General features: G+C 41.0%; 1 protein-coding gene across 1 annotated transcript in view; it reads right to left on the bottom strand.

Moving 5' to 3' along the window:
• Nucleotides 1–16,920, bottom strand: part of AVEN (apoptosis and caspase activation inhibitor) — a 186,838-nt gene that overhangs the window by 4,825 nt on the left and 165,093 nt on the right. The window contains exon 4 of the mRNA XM_090268334.1: nt 5,260–5,330. Within this exon, the coding sequence (XP_090124460.1) occupies nt 5,260–5,330 (71 nt within the window). The remainder of the gene's footprint in view (nt 1–5,259; nt 5,331–16,920) is intronic.

The raw sequence follows: 16,920 nt of genomic DNA, 5'->3' as shown, positions 1-16,920 counted from the left end.
AAATCTAAGTGGACACCTCCCTCAAAGTCAGATGGCTGACCTTTGGGGTGGGCGGAAAGAGCTGTCTGGATAGTGAGAGGGGGTGGAGACACACAGCCCAAGCAGCCCATGAGGGACCTGCTAACAAGGAAGTAGAGGGTGGAAACGTACCTGTAGCAGGCAACACGCTGTGTAAGGCCAACACTAAAAGCTCATTTCACTTCCCATTCATAGTCAAGTCATATCCATGCAATGACTTCCCAAATTGACAGCATTTGAAAATACATTCCAGATCATCACATGGCTTAATAGTAGTTGAACAGCTGCTTCTCGGTGCCCTGACCACCCCAGGGAAGGAAAAACTAAAAGGCGGTTACAGTGACCTCACATTAGAGGCAAACTTCACTGATCACCTCACCTACCAAGAACAGTCACAGGCCCAGAATGCCATCTTAATCTATAATCACTGACTAACTACAAGTTAGAAGAAAATCCAGGGCTCATCTAGTCTAATCTCGAGTCCACTACAGGAATGTCTCAGGTAGGTGAGTTTATGACTGGAGACAGAGAGTCAGTCATTCCTGGTGTGCTCCAGAAGAGCCCCGAAACTAAATCCAGACCCCTGCTCACCCCCCCCCATTCCCACAACAGCAGTACATAGGGATGAAAAGAAACAAGGTGGCTTTCCCACTGCCCTGCCGAAATTTTCCGAAGGTGGCTAGCTCTTAGGTAAGGAATGTTGGCAGCACCAATTGCGGCCCCTTGTCCTGGGAAAAAGGAACTTACAGTTACATCTTAAAAATGTACTTAGGGCCCTGGCTGGTGTGGCTCAGTGGATTGAGTGCCAGCCTGCAGACCAAGGGGTTGCTGTTCGATTCCCAGTCAGGGCACATGCCTGGGTCATGGGCTGAGTCACCAGTTGGAGGAGTGCGGCGGGGGGGGGCAGCCACACATTGATGTTTCTCTCCCTTTCTCCCCCTCCCTTCCCCTCTCTCTAGACATAAATAAATAAATAAGTGAATGAATGAATGAATGAATGAATGAAGTACTTAGGGAACAGGATGGAAAGTAACAAAGCCCTGATAAGAAATTGAGAAATTCAGTAGGTGTCCAGCCCTTCCTCAGTACCTCATGTGCTGTCAGCAAGACCAGCGTGGCCGAGTCTCTGCCTGCAAGTTCGGAGAAACTCTCAACCCACTAGTAAGGTGTCACCTTGAGCGCTTAATACATGGGTAAGTCACCAAATTACAAACCGGAAATCACACCCTCCCCATGGCCAAGCTGTCCGCAAAGTCACACAGGTAGACCCCCTTCATCCAGCCTCTAAAGGAGCAAGAACCTGCCCTCTACAACCTGTTGCTCACTTAGCTCTCCAGAAAAGAACTGTTGGGTCGTGCTGGGGTCTGGCTAAAAGTATGCAGACTTCCTCTGTCCTCTTCTACATCCTGTGCAAGATGACCACAAGGTATATCAGAAACAATGAGGTGTTTGTGAGACTGACCCCACGGACACAGGGGGGATAGCAAGGCTGTGCCTGTGAGCCATGTTCTGAACAATGGACATGTGGCTGTGTTTGCTACTAGAATGTCTCCTCCTGCACATTTCTAATTTCCACCCATCATCCAAGCCCCAGCAAACACTGCTCCATCTCCATGATGTTGTCAGGATACTTGGAGCCACCACGGTTATTGCTCCTCGTCTCCTTGCAGGAGTCCCAGAGCCCAGAACCTGCCATCAAATGCCATTTTGTAAGACCTTCCTTTCTTCATCACCACTTTTCCCCCTAAAGGGATAAAGCTGAAGACGTCAGATAAAAAGTGAGCTGAAGTGAATTGGGTGTAATAGTAAAGCAAGAATTTTAAAATAGATTTTATTGGAATAATAACCATGAATTAGCTTTTTGCTACTGGTTTTTGAATAACTGAGGGGTTATTTTTGCCTGGAGAGCCCAGGCCCCATATCCACTTGACCAACTTTGATGGCCACTTGTAGCTGGAGTACATATCCTGGTCTGCGATGCCAGGGCACCCTGAGGCCTTCTCTCCCATAGGCGCTGACACTGGCAGAGGGGAGCCAGCCTTCACTGTTAGAACAAAGTCCCCCTCACCGCTTCCCTGCCACCAGTGTGTACTGAGAATCTGTAATCCTGAAGGTCCCTCTTATCCAGGAACCTTATTAGGCTCTGAGTCTCAGAGTCTGTGTAAAGGTACACTATTCCGTGAGAAAAGGACCTGCCAGAAACTCCACTTTGCTGCTTTAAAAAGGTCTAGAACTGCTTTCCTTTTGTCCTTCCTTTTTGAGAAGCGGTCACCGCAGTCTTTCCTCAGACCATTGAACCTTGCTTGGCAGCTATCGCACTGGCTGTATTTATTCGGGACTTAGGGACCACATGTACACTCGACAGAAGTGCCCAAATCAGGCCACACTTTTTAAAAAGGTGGGGAACTTTTCAAGATGTGAATTCTCAGGCCTCACTCAGAACCGGGCTCTGAGAATGGACCTGGGAGCCTACACCTTTAAAATTCAGGCATTCTGGAACCACGGCGTCTCACCCAGCACTCAACAGTTGCTCAAGGAGCTCTGTGAGTAAGTCACTGGTCAACAAAAATGAAAAATGAAATGAAAAAGGTGATTTTTTTTTTAAACAGATCTTTTTTTCACCTAAAGAAGTGTCCCTTCCACCCTTTCGCTCCACAAGTCCCCATACTATCCAAAGGAAAGATGTGAAAATCCCACTCATGGACCTAAGGGCCAATTCCCCTATAGTGTAACACGTGCCAACCGCCAGGCTACGTCTCCGCCACCCTGCATGGGAACCGCAAAAAAATGAAGGCAAGTCAACATGATGGCACTGGGTCCCTCCCCATAAGGATGTCCTTGGAGGATCTAACACGTCCCACTATCAAATTCCTATATTTTCCCCTTTCTCTTCATTGTCTTGTGCCACTGGTTGCACTGAGGGCAGAGGGGGCATGAAGGAAAATATATACACTTGCCTGTGTGTGTGTTGCACAAATACACACACATAAACTCCAGTCTTTTCCTCTCTCAAGTATACAAGCAGAAAGAAGATTTAAGTGGGACAGAAAACAGTTCTGATGCAGAAATGATAGTCAGTGTTTACTGTGCCCCACCAATACCTCAACTCAAAATGTTCAAAATTAAACTTGCCTTCTTTCTACTCTTCTTTTGCTCCACTAATGACATCACCACTCACCTAGTCTGGATGTATAACTACAAATCTTGCTTGTCCTTGTGTCTCATATTTGGTCAGTGACACACACTACCTCGTCCTCTCTTGAAGTCCCATCCATCTGTAACCCTTTTCCATCCTCACTGCCTCACGCTGTCGGGCCCCATCCCTTCCCATCACCCAACACAGTATCCTCCCTAAGTGCTTTCCCTGCCTCCACCTCTGATCCCTTCAGTTCCTCCTTCCCAGTTGCTGAGGTCAAATCTAGCCATTTCTATTTTCTTGCTACACTAAACTTCTGTCAACAAATAACCGTAGTCATATGAGCTAGGTTTGAGTGTTTCCTACATGTCAGGAACTATGCTGAAAGGCTTTTATTTATTATTGAATTTAATCCTCATTAAAGTTACATTTTATTATTAGTTCCATCTTACAGATGAGAAAACAAGAGAAGGAAAGGAATTTCCCCGGATTGCAGAATAAGGATTCACACTCAGGTTTGTCTCTCACATGCTAAACTGCCCGCAGGAGACCATGAAGACCAAACTGCTGGTACTAACTAGCCCAGACCTTGAAGACTCCTCCTCCAGGAAAACTACACTCCAGCACACTCCCCAGCAGAGCACAGCCTGGCCTTCCACATCACCTCTGCGCCTCCTGTTGTTCTCCTCAGCAGACCCGGCCAGAATCAGACTCGTCCACAAAGGCCCATTCACATAACACCTTCCCCGTGGTTCTGCTCTCACGCACTTCCAGCCACAACGCAACAGCTGTCTCCCACAGAATTATGTTAATTCACTTATTACACCACTTATTGCATGTTGCATTCTTTTTCACTTACTACATAAACGTTTACTGGTCATCTAATATACATCAGCCACAAAGGTAGGGCACTTAGGGCGATGAACAAGCATGGTCTCTGTCTTATTCACCTTTGAACAAGCTGCATCTAATAAAATGTCTAGTAAATAACAAGTGCTCAGTGTTTTGATGTCAACATGGTTCAAAAGGAGTTGAAATGTGAGCTGTTTGGTTTTGCCATAATCGTCAATGATCTCGGTTTGTATGTTTTCAGCTTGACTTAGAATTCTAAACTATATCTCAGGTATATGCACAAAGAGTCTCAAGCAAAGGCAAATATTTTTAATTCCCAACTTCCTATGTATTATAATATATACTCTTTGCAAAGAGACAGGCAGTCCTTTTATAAGTAACTTCCATCTCCTCAGTTTGTATAAGACAGTGTTCATCCCAAACACTAAACACCACCAGCCCAGAGATAAAATGAGCCACCTACAGTGTGTTTACTGAGCTAGTACGGGAATGGGGAGGAGGGTGCCTTACCTTTGGGCTTTGGGTCTGCTGCTCAGCCACCTGTGTGAGGCTGACAGATTGCCTAATCACTGTACCAGAGAGAATGCTCAGCCCTGGAATCAGGGAGATACAACAAACCACCAGTAATTCTCTGTGTACTTTAAAGGGGTGAAAAATACCTGTTATCTCTCATATGGAAAGAATCAGTGAAATTGTGCTTGAAGTTATCAAAACTCCTTTGGAAGAAAATATGGCATGAACACAAAGCAAATAAAATAACTGGGCTTTATAGATTCACTGAAAGACATCTATGATATTTGTTCTTATTTTATAGCTTTATTCTCCTAATTCTAGAAAAAGAGTTATTTAAAGTTATAAAGTAAAGGGTTTTCTCAACACCAAAAACAGTGTGGAGGGAAAAAAGTAATTTTCAACCCTAAGGGGAATTTTTCACACAATGGAAAAGAAGGAAACCCGGATGGCAAAGTAATCGACTCAAATCATTATTATAAATTTTCTACCTTGCAACCTAGTCTGTGTGAGCAATCCACACAGGTGAGCAAGTATGAAGGTGAATTCAAGCTTCAAGGACCTATAAAATTTAAGCTCCCTGAAAATTATATGAGCAATTTAGGTAACTGAGACTAAATTGTACATGAATTACTAAACTCTTTTCTACATAAAGACTACCTTAACAACATTACCAGAAGTGTTAATCTTCAGCTTTGAGCAGAGCCAGCCAATCCACTCACATTCAAGACAAACCATCTTACCTGCTTCGGACATGAGGCTTCAACATCCCAGTCTTTCTCCTCAGCAAACCGGAACTGTGAGAAGGAGTCCCCTAGAAACAGAAAAAACAGACAACTTTATGCAAAAGCCAAAGGAAAGCATTCAGTTCTCTAAACTCCCCTTGCAGAATAAAAGTGCCATTTCTAAAGAGCTAAGCATCCTGAACTCAGTGTTACCCTTCAGTGGAAGGATCTGGCTGCCACATCATTAATTACACAGCAATCTGTGCATGGTGGACATCGGAAAATGTCGACAATGCATTTATTGTTCCATTCAGTTTTCAGGCCAGCAGACATGACCATCTATCTACCCATATTTAGCATATTTTCATCTCATCTGCTTAAGGTATGCAAGGAAACTTGTAGTTATGATTTTGGGGTAGACATAGCAGAAAAGGAGGGAGAAGAACAGAACTGAAGGAAAGTAGCCCTAGATTGATCCACAACACTTAAAATATCTCTTTGAGGTGAGGTTATGAACCTCAACCATCACTCCAAAAATCACCTGCTTAGAATGTAAAACTCAATGTGAATTAGATGAGTTAAGGTGAATCATGGTACACTACTGCGTTCTTGGAATAAAGGAAAATGAACCTATAAGATTAACATAAGCAATCATGAAAGACAATGCTGTTTAGCAAGCTCTGACATAGGCTTATTTTGTAAATGTGAACTTATCTGATTATTTGCATGAAAAACTGCTAATTTATAAGTGAAGAATTATTTCTCTGCCTAGCTTTCAGGATCCACCAGATTGTGGTCCTACCTCATTAACCCACATTTACTTCTAACTTCTTCAAACTTTCTGCTCTAGAGTCAGCCTTTTTCATATTCCAAACATATTTCATATTTCATACTATCCTCATTTCTTTTTTAATCCTTCCCTCTTGTCTGGAAGATACACACACATATATCCATTTATATTCTATCTACACTTTGAAACACAGGCACAGCCCACTTCCTCCTCCTGTGATACCTCTCCAGTGGTTTAAACATAAATTTGCTCTTTACTTCTACATTAAAAAGGGGGAAATGTGAAGAACTCAAAATTAAACAAAGATAAATTTAAAAGTAAAACTTAGACCAATCCCACCAATTCCAAAACATGTGGATCACAACATTAACATTTGACAGATCAAATTCAAGGCAAAAAGTACCAAGAACAACACTCCTTATCATGAAAAAGGGTAAAATCACTACTCTCAGTCATTGGTAAATCAATCTGATCCCTCAAAAACTATAAGAATCTGAATAATATAATTAATAAGGTATTGTATATGAATGTGGATATATGTGTATGTGTACATGTATGTATTGTGATTATACGAGGTCTGTTATTAATATAACAAGAATGGTTTGCGCAACACTGATGTAACCTGGCAGCCAAGGAGAGTGGACTGGAATGGGCATGTGTGAACAATGATGACTTCACTGTACTGGTCAGTGGGAGTGGTAGACATCACTGAGTGAGCATGTGTGCTGTGTGGCCGTAGCATTCAAAATGACTGAGCAAGTAGAGCAATGAATCTGCATCAGATTTTGTGTTAAGCTTGAACATTTCTCCATGAAAACTATTCAGATGATTCAAAAGGCTTCTGGGAATGATGCAATGAGTGTAACACAAATAAAAGTGTGGCACAAGCACTTTAAAGATGTTCTGAAAGGTCTGCAACAGCAGAACACCTGAGAATGTTGAACATGTACAGGCTGAAACCAATAAAGATCGGTGACTGCCAGTGCAAGAACTAGAAGCTGATCTGAGGATTCTAAAAGCTAACATGTCTGAGAGTTTGACACAGGATCTTGGCATGAAACACATCATGGCAAAGTTCGTTCCATAGCTTCTGCTACCAGAGCAGAATGAACATCGTGCTGCAGTTGTTAATGACTTGATTCAAACTGCTACCAATGAGCCACATTTCCTCAAGAAGGTCATAACTTTGAAGGAGACAGAGGAGTCATTGTCCTATATACGATGTTTCTTGTATTCTTGTGTTTTCTTCAATAAATATCACTATTTTTCATATTACATGGCTGGATACTTTCTAGACAGCCCTTGTATGTGTATACTTTATAAATATTTGTGGAACATTAATTTTTAAAAAGTATTATAAAAAGGCCATAAAAGTCAATAAATGCTAAAATGTAACAATCTTACAAACCATATTCACTGGTGATAAACATTTGTATCATATATTGGCAAAGAGCTGGCATCTGTTACTTACAAAGACTTTTGCAGATCAATCAGAATAAAGCCACCAAACAGAAAAAGGGGTGAGAATGAGAAATATGAGTGGCTAATATATATATGAAATAAAGAAGAAATGAATAAATTAAAAGTTAATCTGGCTACCTGATATCAAACTACAACAAGGCTATAGTTAATAAAAACAGCATGGTACTGGCATAAAAAGACACATAGATCAATGAAATGGAATTAGAGAGCCCAAAAATAAATCAATTAGTACATGACAAAGGAGTAAATGGGTAAAGACAGTCAATTCAATATATGGTACAAAAAACAAAATTAGACTACCATTTTTTTAATCCTCACACGAGGATATATTCATTGATTTTAGTGAGGGGGCAACGAAAGAAACATTGATGTGAGAGGGAAACATTGACTGGCTGCCTCTGTATGCACCCTCACTGGGGATCAAACTTACAACCTAGGTATCTGCCCTGACTGGGGATCAAACCCACAACCTAGGTATCTGCCCTGACTGGGGATCAAACCCACAACCTTTTGATGTATGGGATGATGTTTCAACCAACTGAGCCACCCAGCCAGGGCTAGACTACCTTCTTACACCATATACAAAAATAAATTCAAAATGAATTAAAGACTTAAATATAAGACTTATAAAACTCCTAGAAAAAAACACAGGCAGTAAAATCTCTGACATTTGTCTTAGTAGTATTTTTTTCTGATATAGCTCTTCAGGCAAAGGAAACAAATGAAAAAATAATGGGACCACATCAAACTAAAAAGTGTCTGAACAACAAAGGTAGCCATCAACAAAAAGGAAAGACAGCCTACTTCAATGGGAGAAGATACTCATCAGTGACACATCTGATAAAGGGTTAATATCCAAAATTTATAAAGAACTCAAACTACTCAACACCAAAAAACAATCCAATTTAAAGATGGGCATACAGATGGCCAATAAATATATCAAAAGATGATCAATGTCACTAAGCATCAGAGATGCAAATAAAAAAAAAAAACCACAATAGCCAAGTGCTGGAAACAACGTAAGTGCCCATCTGTAGATGAGTGGATCAAAAAACTGTGGTACATTTACACAATGAAGTACTATGTAGCAGAAAGAAAGAAGGAACTCCTGCCATTTGTGACAACATGGTTCTGGAACTAGAGAGAATTATGCTTAGTGAAATAAGCCAGGCAACAAAAGAAAAATACCTTATGCTGTCACCTATTACAGGAAACTAATGAACAACATAAACAAATGAGCAAAATTTAATCAGAGTAAACAAGGAGTAGACTAACAGTAACAAGGGGGGAGGTGGGAGGGAGAGAAGGGGGGTAAGAAGGGGAAGGGTCTAGTCAAAGAACATGTATAAATGACCCACGAACATGGACAACTGAGTGGGGACTGAATGTGGGGGAAGGGAGGGACAGGGTGCAAGGAAGCAAGAGGGGGGAAAAAAGTGGGACAACTGTAATGGAAAAACAAACGAAAAAATTTTAGTGGGGGAAAATATGAAAATATGAAGAATGGAAATGCTAGTTCAGTGAATATTAGAAGGACAAGGATTTTCCTTCACACTATATTTTTTCTCCCTATCTGATCCCTCCAGAGTTTGGCATTCTAAAGAAGTAAGTAATGACATAAGTTTCTTTGCATAAAACTAATAAGACCAGTTATTAATAGAGGTTTCTTTTTGACCAAGACTTTGACTGGAATGTCATGCCTAAAGGAGACATGCTTGGGCTCTGGTTGTTACCAAAAAGCCCTGAGGAACTGGGAATGACTTTCGAAGGTAATAAAAGCTCACGAGATAAAACGCCTGGTACCGTGGTTGGTTGTGCGGTCTACAGCAATCTTTCCAGGAAAGGAATGAAGGTTGTCCTCCTGAAAGATGGCTAGAAGGGACCTTAAGGCACAATAGAAAACCAGAAGTATTTGGAAAAGACAGGTGTGTACAGGCAAGGCGGAAAGCCAGGTATGTGGCCCAGCTTCTGTGCCCTGAAGGGCAGACTGAAGGTCACCCTAAATGTTCCTTGCGTAAGTTCCAGCAAAGCAGAACTAAAGATCATAAGTGATCATTTGCTGCTCTTGTTGTGTTTATGCAAATGAACAGGATAAATTAAAAATGGACTCAATGCAGTCCCTTTAATGACAAGGAGGGTAATCTTGGGGAGAAAAATCATTATTCAAGGAAAATCACAATGATCAGTGGTAGACTATGAAGTAGTGCAGTTAGCCGTCTTTAAAGTTTCTTTTCATTTAAAATGCTTTCACTTGAAAGTTAAACTATGTCTGTGGTATCATCAAAGATATTTAATTTACAGGCAAAAAGAATGTCAAATGCCTTGCAACTGGGTGTCTTTCCAATTAGACAGTCTTACGGATTTAGAGACTTGTTTGTGGGTTATGTTACATAAATTAACATGTGTTTTCTGTTTTCAAAGGGCATAAGCCTATGACCGCATTACCCGAGTGATTGTCTGCACATATAGGCCTCACTTAATCCTCTCTGCAGCGCTGCCTCCTGAGACTCAACGGTTTGGCTGAACTAAGTGGCTGGGTTGGTGAAGAATGGGGTGGTCTGTGGGCTTCACTTTTAAAACTGGTTCCTCTTTTCTATCCTATTGGCTTGGACCAAAAGGGCCCAGAGGTCTGAGAGGGGGGTAACCTAAAACATTCCCCTCAGCCCAGGCTAAGTGTAGTGGGCAAAAGGGTTTTGGACAGGTGAGATGTGCCTGACACACCTTCCTCCAAAGAAGCCCCTCTTTTTTTTCCTTTCCCTAATGTGAGACATTGAAAAATTAATCCCTGCCTTTTGTCATCTAGTGCTTATGGATTGAATGATGTCTTTTAACCCTTTTGCCAAATCTGTTGCCCCCAGAATACAACAAGGATGCCAGCCTGTTTAACCAAGCACGTCATTGTCCAGGGACAGCCAACTGACCTGGAGTCTGCACGATCCTTCCCCATGTGGGAAGGCCACCCTCCCCTCCACACCCCCACTCTTCTTAGGGATTTCTGGACCCAAGGGTAGGTAGGACGACGACCATGTCCAGCTTGAAGCAGTTAGAGGAGCTTGAGACCTTCACCCATTGTTCTTTATAAGATTACAAAGGGTCTTAATATCTGAGAGGGAGGGATAGTTAATTTTTACTGTTAAAATAATTAATCATTTATTTATTTAAAAAATAAAAATAAGAATATATGAAAGGGTGAAGACGGAGAGCTTGTATGTACGAACCATGGGCATGGCTTTGGTGGGGGGTTGCTGGGGGAGGTGGGGTGCTGGGTCGAGGGGAGCAAAGAGGAAAAAACTGAAATTATTGTAACAATATAACCAATAAAATATAATTAAAAAAAAAACACAATGAGATGTCATCTCACACCTGTCAGAATGGCTTCCAACAACAAATCAACAAACAACAAGGGCTGGTGAGGATGTGGAGAAAGGGGAACCCTGGTGCACTGTTGGTGGGAATGCAGACCGGTGCAGCTACTGTGGATAACAGTATGAATTTTCTCAAAGAATTAAAAATGGAACTCCCTTTGGACCCAGCGATTGCACTTCAGGGTATATGTCTGAAGAAACCCAAAATACAAATTTGAAAGAGTATGTGTACCTCTACGTTCACTGCAGTGTTATTTACAAGAGCCAAACTATGGAAGCAATAGATGAATGGATAAAAAAGTTGTGGTACATAGATACAATGGAATATCACTCAGCCATAAAAAAGAAGGCTATCTTACCATTTGCATCAACATGAATGGGCCTAGAAGGTATTATGCTAAATGAAATAAGTCCGACAGAGAAAAACAAATATGTACCATATAATTTCACTTATATGTGGAATCTAAAGAACAAAATAAATGAACAAAATAGAAACAGACTCCTAGAGGCAGAGAACAGACTGATGGTTGTCAGAAGGAAGGAGCATTGGGGGACTGGGTGAAAAAAATAAAGAGATTAAGAAGTACAAATTGGTAGTTACAAAATAGGGAACATAGGGAATCCCGTCGTCCGCAGCCGTCCGTCTCGAGAGACGATGGTGTAGCTTCTTAAGAGTCTATCTGCACCGCCGAGAATGGCTGTGCAGTCCGACTCGGGAGTGACACGGTATCTGTCTCCTCCCGTGTTGAATCGACATCTTGCGATGATGCTGGAGTGTCCTCTCCAGTGAAGCTGAAGCTACAGAGCCTGGGCACGGTGATATGGAGGGTCTGCTGTTGCCCATGCAGCAGACACCCCCTCTCTTCGCAGCTGAAGGGTCCAAGGGAAAGACGGAGTCAATACAGCTTGGCTTCAGGTGCGCCGCAGGAGTTGCCGGTGTTGACTACAACGTCGAACCGCCTTAGGGACTCCGGCTCCGGATTTTCTGTCAGGGTTTACTCCCTTAGCCTTTCCCCTGAAGAGGTATGCCGCAAGGCAGCGGAGGTTTTTTGGAGTCAGAGTTTTCCTTCTCTGATGTGCCCTGACTGGAAGATCGAACCAGCGACACTTAGCTTGCAGGCCGACGCTCAATCCACTGAGCCAAACTGTTACAGAAACAGGGGAGTCCAAAAAACCCCAGAGTTTGCAGCTGGGGGATGGGGAGAAGGAAGCAGCTTTTCAGAATGCCTCCACATGCCTGAGGCTGGTGGCTAGTGTCTTTTTTTAATGCAAAATGGCTTTAATGCATCCAAAGCCTCAGGTAGATGGGAGGAGTCTTGAACCAGGGGATGGTATGGAGAAAGCACACAGAACCTGCGTAAGGTTCTGTGAATGGTCAGAACTGGTTACCGCACCCACTACATCAGAGGATGTAGTAAGGGATTTAAAAATAAGCGGCAGACATTTTAGGCGGTCTGACTGTGCGGATTTAACTAAGGTTAAGGCGGACTGTGCGAATTGGACTAAGGCTGAGGCTGACTGTGCGGATTACAAAAGGACTAACTATACAGTTTACAAGGAGGCTGAGAATCCATGAGGTTCTGGATTAAAAGCTGGTGGACCCCATAACACAGACGAGGTCTCCCCAATCAGGATTGAATGATTGGCAGCTACTGGTAAAGCTGAACTGTGTTTGGAAAGTAGGGAAAGGGTTTCTCTGACTTTTCTAAAACTAGCCTGGTTTGGTAGGGGGGAGGCAAGGATATGTGTTTATGGGTGTTTTAAAGAACATAAGACTTAACAACAGAAATCCGCAAATAACTAAATCTATATAACTGTTAAATAAACTATTCTTTTTCTTTTCACTAAACTCTGGTATTGAGAGTTATAATTTTGGCGGCGGGCAATCGGGCCCCTAACTAAAGAGCCCGCGGGTTTGTTTTCAACTGGAGCAGCCCAGGGGTTCTGTAACAAAACCAGCCAGGGGGAAATATAGGGAATATAGTTGCTAATATTGTAATAACTATGTATGGTACCTGGTGGGTATTGGAAATATCAAGGGGGGATCACTTTGTAAACTTATAATTCTCTCACAAGTATACTGTACACCTGAAGCTAATACAAAATAATGTTGAATATAAACTGTGATTTAAAAAATTAAGTATTTTAAAAAGAAAAATTTAAATGACAATAAAATCAGGGGTATTCTTAAAAAGAAAAAATCAATCTGGTAGAGTGTTAAAACCTAACCAAATAGCTGAATACGTTATTCAGTGTTATTTTTGGCATTCCTGAACTTCTATATTATAAATGATCCTGTGATTGCACAAATTACTATAATAGATAATCAGCACAAGATAACAGTCATGCAAACTAGGCATGCTATATATAGTTAATATCTGGATATTTACTTTCAAATACAGGTAAGATTCCAACAATGACTAAATAGCTTGTTACAAACTAATCCTCTTGCCGAGAACTAGAAACACTAGTCCAAATATAAAAAAAAATTTTTAACTACCTGAAGACATTAGAGCAGCAGTCCCCAACCTCCAGGCTATGGGCTGTTACCTGTCAGGTCTGGGCCTATTAGAAATGGAGCTGCACAGCAGGAGGTAAGCTTGAATCACACCAAAACCACCCCTCCCACCCCACCCCCATCCATGGAAAACTGCCTTCCACGAAACTGGCCCCTGGTACCAAAAGTGTTGGGGACTGCTGCATTAGAGGACTATGACAGCAGTGAGAGAGTGTGAGGACTAACGTCAACAGAAAGAAGAGAAGAGCAAGGAGGTGAGTCTAACATTTAGAACTCCTTTTCCCTTCGAGGCATTTCTTAATTTCCAAAGGGGTGGGGAGGGCTGAGAGACTGGAAAACAGCATAAAATAACTGCCAGGGAGGCTGTGAAGCTGCAGAGACCTCTGCTAGTCTTACGGCACTGGGTGAACAAAAACTGGAGTCCAGGGCCCATGAAAAGAGGGCTTTCATGTGGGACCCCTGATGGCTAGCTCTTAGATAGGGGCGAAGTAGGACTAGGCCAGCCCTCACAAAGTCTGAGGTAAAGCTGTGAATCAGCTCAATCTCTGATTCTGCCTATAAGAAAAAGTCCTTTTTGCAGGAAAATGACATTATCAATAGCCTAAAATTATCTATACTTTTTATACAGTGTCCAAAATTCATTAAAAACCAGCAAGTGTATCAGGAGACAAAACCAAGATAACAAAAGACTAAGAGAAAGAAAAATATAAATTAAAAAAATAAACAATATCCATAGAAGGTAAGATATTGGAGTTATCAATCAGACTTGGACTTCGCAATGTAAAAAATTCAAGATCAGGAAAAGCGATAAAATCACATGAAGTCATCTTTGATTCATATAAAATATACACATAAAAACACAAAGAAAAAAATCTTTAAGGAAAATGAATCATCTAAAACACATTTTGTATACAGTTATCAGACTTCAAAACAAATGCAACTTAAAAATCCTAATAAGCATAAAGTTGCTAATTTTGAAAAATAAGCTTGTTAAAATAACTACGGAGGAACGTCAACCCCTAATAGTAACCATGTAAAAGACTTATTTCTTCACTAAACCTTAGACTTGGGGGATTTGTTTGCTGATCATGAGTAATCCCAGAAATTGAAGCATTTCACACTGCTTGAGATATTCTTTCAGAATATTTTCAGAAGCATACTTAATATTGCATACTTAAGTACAGTATACTTAAGCATACTTAAGGTGTGTTCGGACTTGTTGAAATGCTGGATCCTAGAATCAAGAGTGCTTCTGGAAAACATGCCACCAACATTCTTCTTCCTGAATTACATCATGACATGCACAAGAACGATGGCGGTATTACCAGATGCGCTACTACCGCATCTTGCACATCAGCTATGAGGTTGTGCAGAAACGATTGGAGACATTCTTTAAGATAGCACAGAATATTAACAGGGCATTCCATTCTGCTCCTGCTCTGTTCCTTTGCTGAGCATTCCTGGTCTCTCACACTAATGGCGAATTCGACAGAAGTATGGAATGGAAACCAGTGAACAATGAAATGACAGCCAGCTGTTACCGACAATGAACCAACGGTGAAGTGAGAGTGTCTCAGGAGTCATAAACACTCAAGAGTTTTGGTCACACTCACCAGCTGAATGTTCAGAAAGTAATTAGAGCACAGTGGATGGAACAGAACTATGAATCATAAAAGGGGTACAGCACTTCCTTCCTTCTTCTTCAGCCAAAGACTAATCCCATGACTTAAGACACTGTGGACTGCCTTGTTGTGTACTTACACAACATCCTCAAACAAGACGGAGGAGCAGTGGGTGCCTGTTAGGTAGGCTGCTTGAACAACAACAATCCCATCATATTCTACTTTGCAGGTAGGAATACCAAAGTAGCAGGCCTACTAAATTCAATGATTGCTTGTTAAGAATATAATTTATTCACCAGAATATGCTTTTTTTAAAAAAAGAAGCTGATATACCTTGAGCGTTCACATTTTTCTTACAGAATAAAAACTGTCATATAATGCTATTCCAGCCACAATGCTGTGGCTTGTGTGCATGCAATGAAATCTGAGATAAATATTGAAACAATTTTGTCATACCTTGAAAGTCAATTACATTGCTCTAATGTCATGCTTCTAGAACCAAAATTAATGATAGAATTTTTTTCAGTCAACTAATTGTGTGAAGCAGCAAAATGTTAGAAAATTAAATATATGGGATGGCAGCAATTTTAAGAACGCTTCTGAAAATAATCTGAAATAATGTTGCAAGCAGTGTAAAATGCATCAATTTCTAGGATTACTCACGATCAGCAAACAAACCCTCAAGTCTATAGTTTAATTGTTTAATGAAGAAATAAGTCTTTCACCTGGTTACTATTAGAGAAGACAAGTTAACTGCTAAGCATCACCAGCAGCACTCTACTCTGGCAAAGCCAGCCAAACATTCTGCACCTCCACCCACCTCAGCTGAACAGCGCCATTTATTTAGTGTCTCAAATATACAGCAGTGCGCAGTGACTGCGGGAACAAACTAACAGAAAATAGTGGTGAGAAATGAGAATGGCTGTAAATAACCAAAATTAAATCTGGTGACTAAGAACTTTCATAAAAAAATTTTTACAATAAAATGTAATAATTTTATTAAAATTTCAGATATTTTCTTGTATTTTGGATGTCCAATCTATAACAGTAATACTTTGCTTTATTTTCAGCTAAATATAATTTAACAGTTGACCATTTGGCCAGTGTGTATTTGGTGTGCCTTAAATTTTCAGTTAGTGACATTCTATGAGGCCATTTTAAAAACAAGGTATCTTTAGCCCTGGCCAGGTGGCTCAGTTGGTTGGAGCATCAGCCCATCCATCCATCAACAGGTTGAGGGTTAGATCCTGGGTCGGGATACATAGGGGAGGCAACCATTCTGTGTTTTTCTCTCTCCCCCTCCCCACCCTAAAAATCAATAAAAACATATCCTTGGGTAAGAACTGAAAATAATAATAATAATAATAATAATAATAAATAAAAATAAGGTAGCTCTATATGTACTGACATTAATAGATACCCATTATTCAACTGTTACATGAAAAAAATCAAGCTTTAGTAGTGTGAATAAGCTAAATAAAGATACACACACAATTTAAATCCCAAAAATACGAACATATGCATAGAAATAAGCTGAGATAATTATATGTCTCTCAGAGGGCGGGAACTAAGGGAGACTTTTTCCTTTCTGCACAATACCTGCTGCTCTTGTACTGTACTTTGTAAACAACAAGTGCCTATTACTTTTGGAACTGAGCCAACCAGAAGTAAAGAAATCTAGAGAAAAGCTAAGTTGCCCGAGGGCAGGGACCTTCTCAGAGAGCAAATCCTCCATAGATCTCAAAGCTGGAACACAGGTGCTATTCATGCAAGTCTCTCTTTATACAATAATGAAGAACTTTAGATTTAGAGAGGCTCAACGGCCTGAGCAAGGCCACATAGCCAGTTAGTGTCTAGACACCAAGACCTCTCAGCTCCAAGCATTTCTTATTATATATATAA

The sequence above is a fragment of the Furipterus horrens genome, unplaced genomic scaffold, assembly GCF_987537825.1.
Source record: "Furipterus horrens unplaced genomic scaffold, mFurHor1.1.pri manual_scaffold_3, whole genome shotgun sequence".
NCBI lineage: Eukaryota > Metazoa > Chordata > Mammalia > Chiroptera > Furipteridae > Furipterus > Furipterus horrens.
The sequence above is the reverse complement of the archived record's forward strand: the minus strand, read 5'-3'. Positions and strand labels throughout refer to the sequence as shown.